We start from the raw sequence: 8,593 nt of genomic DNA, 5'->3' as shown, positions 1-8,593 counted from the left end.
ATTTGCATGTAAAAAATACTTTATATTATCTTCTAATTTTCAATATTTTTTTTTAGTATGTTATATATATAGATTATTATTCAAGATATATAAAAACAGTTTTAATAAAAATGGTAATATTATACAAAACTGTTTTTATAATTACTTTGCTGCCTTTATTGTCAATGACATTATTTATTTATACTATATGTTTCATCGAGTGATTTCTTTTTTAATTTTTCATATAAGCAAATATTGAATATTTAGAATCAAGGAAATATTGAAATTTCGTTACTATCATTACAAATAGCAAAAGAATTACATAATATTAATATTTTATATTATATAGTATAATATAATATAAAACAATACATAGATTTAAGAGAGCACAAAATATACAACTCTGTTCATGATAGTAATGTACCTCAATACTTTCATATCATGCATGCTAATCTTTTGAAATGATATAATTCAATTTTTAGTTTACCTTTTATCTACAGATGCAAAACCCCCTGGTCGTGATTAAAATGATTTTGATGATGATGATGTTGATGAAAATGATGATGTTGAGATACAGATGTTGCTGCCTCATCATGAAGTGTGACACCTGTTAAATCTAAAATTTCATCTGCATCTTCATCACTACCTGTAGCTGCACTTTGCGTTGATTGATGACTTCCTGATGATAATTGGCTATTACGTGAAAAGGAACCACGCCGTGGTGCTGCAAGAGCGGCTCGTTGGTTGGCAGGTTTAACTGTTATTATGAGGTTTGAAGAATTTGCTATCATCATATCAGTGACCTAATTAACATGACAATTTATATCGTACATATATATACATATATATTATACATTTTTAAAATACTTATATATTATACAATAATATCAGAATTATAACCTGATCAAGAGTCTTTCCAGCAACTTCTATTCCATTAACTTCTAATACTTCATCATTTACTGCTAACAGACCAGTGCTTTCTGCTAAACCACCTGGTACTAATCTACTAATAAAGACTCCTGGTACTTTTTCAATTCCACCTCCAGCTGATGGTGGCAATATTCGAAAACTTTCACCATCTTTAATATAGAAACCTAATGGTTTATCTGACCCATGTTTTAAAAGTCGAACACGGCGACAAGTTTCAGGTAATATATCCACATCAATGATCGCAGATACCTATTATTTATACAACAATATATTTCTTTCTAAATGTTATGTTTATTAAAATCATAATCTTGGTTTTTAAATTTATAAAAGAAACTTATAAAACTTAATATAATTTACCTGCCGAAAATCATGTGGATTTGATATTGCCAAAGACTTTGGTTTGCCAGGAGTACCACCAAGTATACTTGAAATTAAATTTTTTGGTTTCATTGTACCATATCCATTTATATCTTCCAATCCATCACCTAATAAATATTTTCGTAGTTTATTAAGTGAAGGAAATTTAAAGAAAACATATGAAAAATATACTATTATGTAGAAATTTACCTTTCCTTTGTATGAATATTCTAAGAAGTGGCTTTGCAGCAAGTAATGCTCTCGCCAAATTGTTGTCATTGTTAATAGGCAGTAAATCTCCATCTGTTGGATCCGTATACCAAATAAGAAAGTTTAATTCAGGACCAATATCATGACGTTCTGCTAATAGCTTTCTAAAATCTTCATAACTGATAGGCTCATTTCTTCGAACTGAGAATCTTATAATGTCAGCATCAAACTATAAAATGATAAAATAATAAATATATAGATATTATTTATACATACTTTTTTTATATATTTTATTAAATTACATATTTTAAATTCAATGTTATATTTAATGTTATATGAGTCATTGATCCATTAGACTTTCCATTCATTTTATTCTATGATATTCTATATGTATTTCTAAATTTCTAAATTACTTATATGAAAGTATTTTGTCTTATTTTACAGTATATTTTATTTGTTGTTCTTTCTTATTAATAATGGTAATTTTTATTATCTTATAAGTGTTACAAGACACATATAAGTATTATAAAAGATAGATATAAACATCGAATAAAAAATCAACACGAATGAAAAGTCATATAAAATTGGAATGACATGGAACGTGATAATCCCTTTAAATAACGTACTTTGAATATAAAATAATTACATTTTATTTATATTCTATATTTCTCCAAAAGATAATAAAAAAAAGATAATGTTAATATATTAACGATAAAAATTAATTAATCTACAAATCTAACTTTTACATTAGTTAAATTTTCTCAGAAAACATTCTTAACAGCTCCATTGTTGATTACAGAGGTATGTAAAAATCGAATTACCTTACTCTTAACAGCTACAATACCATTGTCAACTTGATGTTGAATTTTGCTCTTTGACATGATCTAAGGCAGTGAGAAGATATACGTAATAATATACGTAACAGTATTCAAAATTCGAAAATGCTGTAAAACTTTTGATCTTATGGATCTCGATAGGTCATGAATGTTTGCGTCGAAAAATAACGCCCTCTGCATATTTGCCACACTTCTTCAATCCTAAACCAAATAGTATTAGTTAGAGTGGTTGCATGAGATGTAACACAATACACACATCACACACACACACATATATATATATAAAAGAAACAAAAATAAACAAAACAATTTTATAGTTAAAAGTTAAATATGATTGGTCGAAAAAAAGATATTTTCAAGAATTCAAAAAAGATTATTATTATTATTATTATTATTATTATTATTATTATTATTATTATTATTATTATTATTATTTAAATAATTAGATAATACTAACATTTATTAAATTTTTAAATATTACGAAGTAATTGAGGAAATATAAATATGAATAATTTCATTGGTTGAAACGGTGTCTAGTTTTTGAACCAATAAGAGAATGTTATAAGCGTCATGTTTTATCGAGACCCCCCACACATCGCGCGTGGCTTCTGTAGGAAGTGGGAGCTTCTTTCGCCCATCTTACGCGTTTTCCGTTGGGAAAATGGGCACCGGCTGTCATTTCGTTGATAAGTGTTGATAAAAAAATCGTTAGAAAGAGAAACAAAATATTAATTTTGAATCGAGCCGTAATGAAATTATATAACGCGATAATCGTTTAGTAGATTGACGCCAGTAGTGTCTATGCATTGCACTAAGAACGATGCCTTTACAGTGCCATGAAAATCTATGTTGCCTCACTGTTTACAGTTTTTATTTTTCGTGAAATGCAAAGGAAGTAGCGCATTTTACGTGAAAATACGCATTTCTTATATATTTATTTGTCTTGGGGTGGGGGGTGAAGTTCGTGACTGCAGCTGACAGTTTTCCCGTCACGTCGCACATATCGAGGACTCCAATCTTTGGTCCTACACATCGCCACTCGTATTGAAGCTTGCTGGATTCTTACGGGCAAGGTGAGGGCTAACCGTAGATACGTAAATGACGATATTCTATTAATTTTTTTGAATATGTGAAACCTTTATTTTTCTTTGTTCTTTTTCTTTTTTCTTTTTTTTCTTTTTTTTTATTCCTTTTTACGAGCTAATCGTAAACAAATGGTATTAGATTTATTACGTATACATACGTACGTGTAATCTATATATATATAAATTTAAGATATACAGACAATTTGTTATTTTTTTTTTTTCATCAGGCGTCACAAACAATTATAATCCAGGTTAGAGTGAGTGTATATGTAAGAGTAATTAAAAATATGATCATGCAAAATGCATTCACAATTCTGTTATTCATACAGTATCTTTGTTGTTTAGTTGTTCGTGACAATCAATGATTGATCAGTAGGATTATATATATTTTGAGATTATATATACAGACACATACACGCGCGCGCGCACACACGCACACACACGAACACGAACACACACACACACACATACATACATACACACACACACACACACATATGTATGTATATAGATTTGTCAATAACATTTTGTACATTTAAGTCTTAGTTATTTCAAAATATATGACAAATATATATAATATTAAATATTTTGTAATTTGTATTTTAAAAATAATATGTTTTTCCTAAATTTTTAATTTCATATAAAATATTTTTTTTTTAGATACAACAGAATGGGTTCCAGTCAACAATTTTCTCTTAGATGGAATAATTATTTAAAACATATTACATGTGCTTTTGATACGTTAAGAACGGATGAAGATCTCGTTGATGTTACATTAAGCTGTGAAGGCAAGCGGATCAGAGCACACAAAATGCTCTTATCAGCATGTAGCACATATTTCAGAGATCTTTTTAAGGTAATTTTGCAATGATAATTTTATTTTTTATTATCTATATCTTTTATTTATTATTCATTATAAATAATCGATTTCTATATAATTTCTCTATTGTATAACAGGAAAACCCATGTCAACATCCAGTTATAATATTCCGTAATGTAAAATTTGATGACTTAGCAGCCTTGGTTGATTTTATGTATCAAGGTGAAGTTAACGTCGTTCAAGAACAACTTGCTAGCTTCTTAACAACAGCAGAGTTGTTGGCAGTTCAAGGCCTCACTGATGGTACAGGGAAGGATAACGATGGTTTAGTTGAGGTTGGTATAAATATAACTAATTTATAAAAGTTGTGGAATATATTTTTATTGTATATTTTTAAACAAGAGTAATAATAATAATAATAATCTGGTTAAGTGAGCATATACTTAAATTTCTGATTATATTGCAGGATGATTTAGAAATTCCCAATGAACCAGAAATACAATTACAGAATTCTTCTATAAAATCTACAATTGATGCCAAAAGAAGTAAGTCACCTTCTTCACCCATGCCATATCATGCAGTTGAGTTGCAAACTGAAACTCCACCTACAAAAAGACGAAAATGTCGTGATAACACGAATACGAATGCGGATAAAACAGTCAGCAATGCATTATCTGGAAAAGACTCAGAAAATAAGATATCAGATAATCAAACAATACCTGGTTCAGATCCTGTTGAAATAATTCCTTTGATGCCAAATCTAAAGCTAGAAATGCCTGAATATTTGGAACAAGATGGTAGTAGTTGCAGTTATGAAGAACAAAGTATAGGAGATAGTTCATTGAACAAAATTGGAATAGAAGATACACCATCTAACACACCTGATCATGATCAGAAACCAGACATTACTCAAACTTTTTATACGAGTAGTCAATCTGTTTCTGATAGTTTGGATAGTAAACATCAGTCAGCAGATGTTGGTAAGCACTTTTATTAATATGCAAAAATACTCTAAGAAAGAAGTACTGTTCCAGTACTTCTTTCTTGCTTTTAAATTTAAAACAATTGTTATATTTCTTTTATATTTTGTAATAATTATGTTGTTCTTTTTCTCATTAGGACATCTATTGTCAAAACCCAGTACTTCCGGAGAAAGGCTAGCACAGGAAGCAGTACAGGGTAAGTGATTGTACTTATAATTTTTGGAGCATATATTATCCCTAAAAAGGATGATTTTCTTTCACATTAACATTCTGTGAGTCATATGTGAGAGTTGATCTTTATTTTAACATTTTAATTATATTAAATTACTGCTTATAATTGATGTGTGTGTATGTGTGTGTGCGCGTGCGCGTGTGAGAGTGTGCGTGCGCGCGCGCGCGCGCGCGTGTGTGTGTTGTAAATATAAGCAGTAATTTAACATAAATTATTTAACAAAATTTAATATATATATATATATATATATATATACACATACAGTGTTTGTATATAGTGTTTGTTTTTAAGAAATATAAACTCAAAGAGTATCTTATTTAATGGTAGGGATAAATTTCTGACATTATTCACAAAAAGTATGATAAGTAGAGAACAAAATAATTATTAACTAAGAATAAAATATGACTCATATGAAAAAGAATGTGTTATTATCAACGTGGTTGCTCTACCATATTTTTTCTGATAATCAGAAAGTATATTTGATATTTTTTTACGAACTATATCTTATTTTACCATATGCTTAACTACATATATTTTAATAAGTTAAATAATAACATACATATATGCGATAGCTATATTAAGTGGTATAGCAACAGAATGTTTAACTTGTACTCGCATATTGCATATATATATATATATATACATATATATATATGTACAATATAATGTTATTCAGCACATATATATCGATAATAATAAGATATTTTTTATATTAGTGTAACATTATTTATTTAACCCTTTGAGTGCTGTGGGCGTATATATGGGCTTAGCATAAAATTCTCATTATGGCTTATGAATGCATATATACGTTCAGAGTAAACAATTTGTTTTCAGTGCTATAGACACGTATATGCACTCAGAGTAAAAAGTTCTATATAAGTTACCGGACATCAGTGTATTCAATATCTCTCATTTACACATTTGTGTTCTTAGTTTTTTAGCAATAGTTTCAGTATATTTTCTATTTCCGTTAGAAATACATATCTGACTTCACATTGTAATTTGTAGTTCTTGTACCTGTGAATATGGCTCGAATAACTGAAGAACGTGTAATTGAAAAAAACAGTGATACAGAAAATTTAAGGAAATACCCACAGGATAGGGTAATAGTAGGCAGAGGAAATAAAAATTTCGGAACCAATATATTTAGATTAACAGGAAGACATTTTCTTTCTGTATATGTTAGCAATACAGCAAAATCAAAGAGTGCAAGACGAAAATGTGTTGTGTGTGCAAAGAACAAGAAAAGATCGGAATCACGGTATGAGTGCAAAAAATGCGATGTAGGCCTTTGTATTGATAAATGCTTTGAATTATATCATACAAAAGAAGAATACTAATTCAATATATTACAATACTCAATATATTACATTGAATCAAAGTGCTATATTTTTGTTTACATATTATTAAATTAAAATTATTCAATGTTATATTATTTTATCTATAAATTAAATGTTTATGTTTATTAATAAATATTATTACCAGTTTAAAGAATATGATCGAATATTAGTAAATATGTCCTACACCCAGTTAATGCTTTATGCATTAGATATGAAATACTGCCCATACATAGCGCTTAATACTTCTGTTTTAATTTCATTCTCTCAGAGTGCATTCTAGTAGTGTTGTTCTGCACTTAAAGGGTTAAACATTTCTACTATTTGCATAAAAGACTTAAATATAATTGTTTAAATTAATTTGAAATATGAACAATTATATAGATATATATGTATTGCGAGTACAAAATACGGTTTTGGATGCCTTAATCCATAAAGTGTTAGTGTTATATTCATAAAGCCATTTCCTTTCATTCACACATAAAAACCATTCTATGGACTAAGGTTACGTGACAGAAATATAGAAACAATAGGAAGGACATTGATTCCTTGTTATTGTATCGTTAATTAAAATTGAAAAAAGTAGTTGTTTGATTAAATTCATACATTAAATTGTATAAATAATTGGTAGCCTGTGTAGCTTTGCATTACTTACACACACGCATACACACATGAGTGCTGTCAAATAAGATTTAATATTCAATTTCGGGCAATGGCAAAAACAATAATAAAATAGCATTTCAATAAATAATTTATTATTGTCTAAAAAAAAAAAAAGGAATATCAAAATGAGCTTCACTCTAACATTTGCATTTTGTGGATCTGATAACTTTCACATATCAAATATATCTTCTAGATTTTTTTCCTTATTAAAAGTTAAATTAATGTGAATAAGTATAATTAATGTGAATATAAGAGAAGTTAACAGTAATGTGTTACAGAAGAATTAAAAAGTTTTATCGAATATCTTTGTAGTGATAGATATAAAAATATAAAAATATTTCAATCTTACATCTGTCTTGATCCAAATTAGTTTAAATACATAATGGTCAATATATTAAAATCAGATTCACAGATTGATTGCACGAAAAATTATCGATACAGCAGCCTTATTAAAATATAAAAGAAGACAACCTTTCCTACCAACGTAAAAAAATTTTTTCTTCTTATTTTTTTTTATCTTTTTTTCCTATATATATATACGCAAATTGGTCGGATTATTTTAATATACGGCGTGCATGAACCTTTTTTTTCCATTATAAGTGTGTGGTATAGGTACTCTCGGGCGTAGGTTATACTATCGTAGATACTACTAGTAAGCATTGCCAAGTGCTGTATGTGTTCCGACAATCATCAACATTCCTTTAATAACTAAATCAAAACTACCATTATATTCCTCCTTTACGCACTAACTACAAGCACATCTTTGTGTATATTTTGGTAAATACTTTTAATATCGGTATATGGCAGTATCTCTTGATTTTTTCAATATTTCATTAAGACATTTGTTCATAAAAATATATATATTAAAGAAAAAAAAAAGAAAAGAAAAGAATATCACACGCAATTCATTTGCATGCAAAAGTTCTATTTAAATCCATGGGCATGTTACATATTGTGTACACAAATTTCTTAGAAAATTATTTTATATACGCGAGAAGAAAATTATTTTTCATATACACATTCGAAATTTGTTATTATATCAAGAAAAGAGAAATATTTTTTCTTATCGGATATTAATAATAATCTAGATTATATATATTAATGAAAACATAACTAATTGACAAATTTTTATGATAATATGCCATAGTATTTACGATTTGA

General features: G+C 28.0%; 2 protein-coding genes across 9 annotated transcripts in view; one reads left to right on the top strand and one right to left on the bottom strand.

Annotated features, from left to right (window-relative positions):
• Positions 1-227: 227 nt before the first annotated feature.
• Positions 228-2,513, bottom strand: LOC124953063 (partitioning defective protein 6). Its single transcript, XM_047503935.1, has 5 exons — positions 2,298-2,513; positions 1,477-1,705; positions 1,267-1,394; positions 880-1,158; positions 228-782 (listed from the first exon to the last, which is right to left on the bottom strand). Exons 1-5 carry the CDS (start codon positions 2,355-2,357, stop codon positions 474-476), a joined length of 1,005 nt encoding a protein of 334 aa, XP_047359891.1. The 5' UTR covers positions 2,358-2,513; the 3' UTR covers positions 228-473.
• Positions 2,514-2,895: 382 nt separating this feature from the next.
• Positions 2,896-8,593, top strand: part of LOC124953062 (protein bric-a-brac 2-like) — a 32,638-nt gene continuing 26,940 nt past the window's right edge. For 5 of the 8 annotated variants that reach the window (XM_047503928.1, XM_047503931.1, XM_047503933.1 and 2 more), the window contains exons 1-5: positions 2,896-3,385; positions 4,058-4,253; positions 4,355-4,552; positions 4,684-5,197; positions 5,337-5,396. In XM_047503928.1, the coding sequence (XP_047359884.1) occupies positions 4,068-4,253; positions 4,355-4,552; positions 4,684-5,197; positions 5,337-5,396 (958 nt within the window). In that variant the 5' untranslated portion in view covers positions 2,896-3,385; positions 4,058-4,067. Of the gene's footprint in view, positions 3,386-4,057; positions 4,254-4,354; positions 4,553-4,683; positions 5,198-5,336; positions 5,397-6,440; positions 8,503-8,593 lie in introns of those variants that run through there. The other 3 variants (XM_047503934.1, XM_047503932.1, XM_047503930.1) reach the window with 2 other exon arrangements.

This window comes from Vespa velutina, chromosome 11, assembly GCF_912470025.1.
Source record: "Vespa velutina chromosome 11, iVesVel2.1, whole genome shotgun sequence".
NCBI classification, from domain to species: Eukaryota; Metazoa; Arthropoda; class Insecta; order Hymenoptera; family Vespidae; genus Vespa; species Vespa velutina.
The sequence above is the reverse complement of the archived record's forward strand: the minus strand, read 5'-3'. Positions and strand labels throughout refer to the sequence as shown.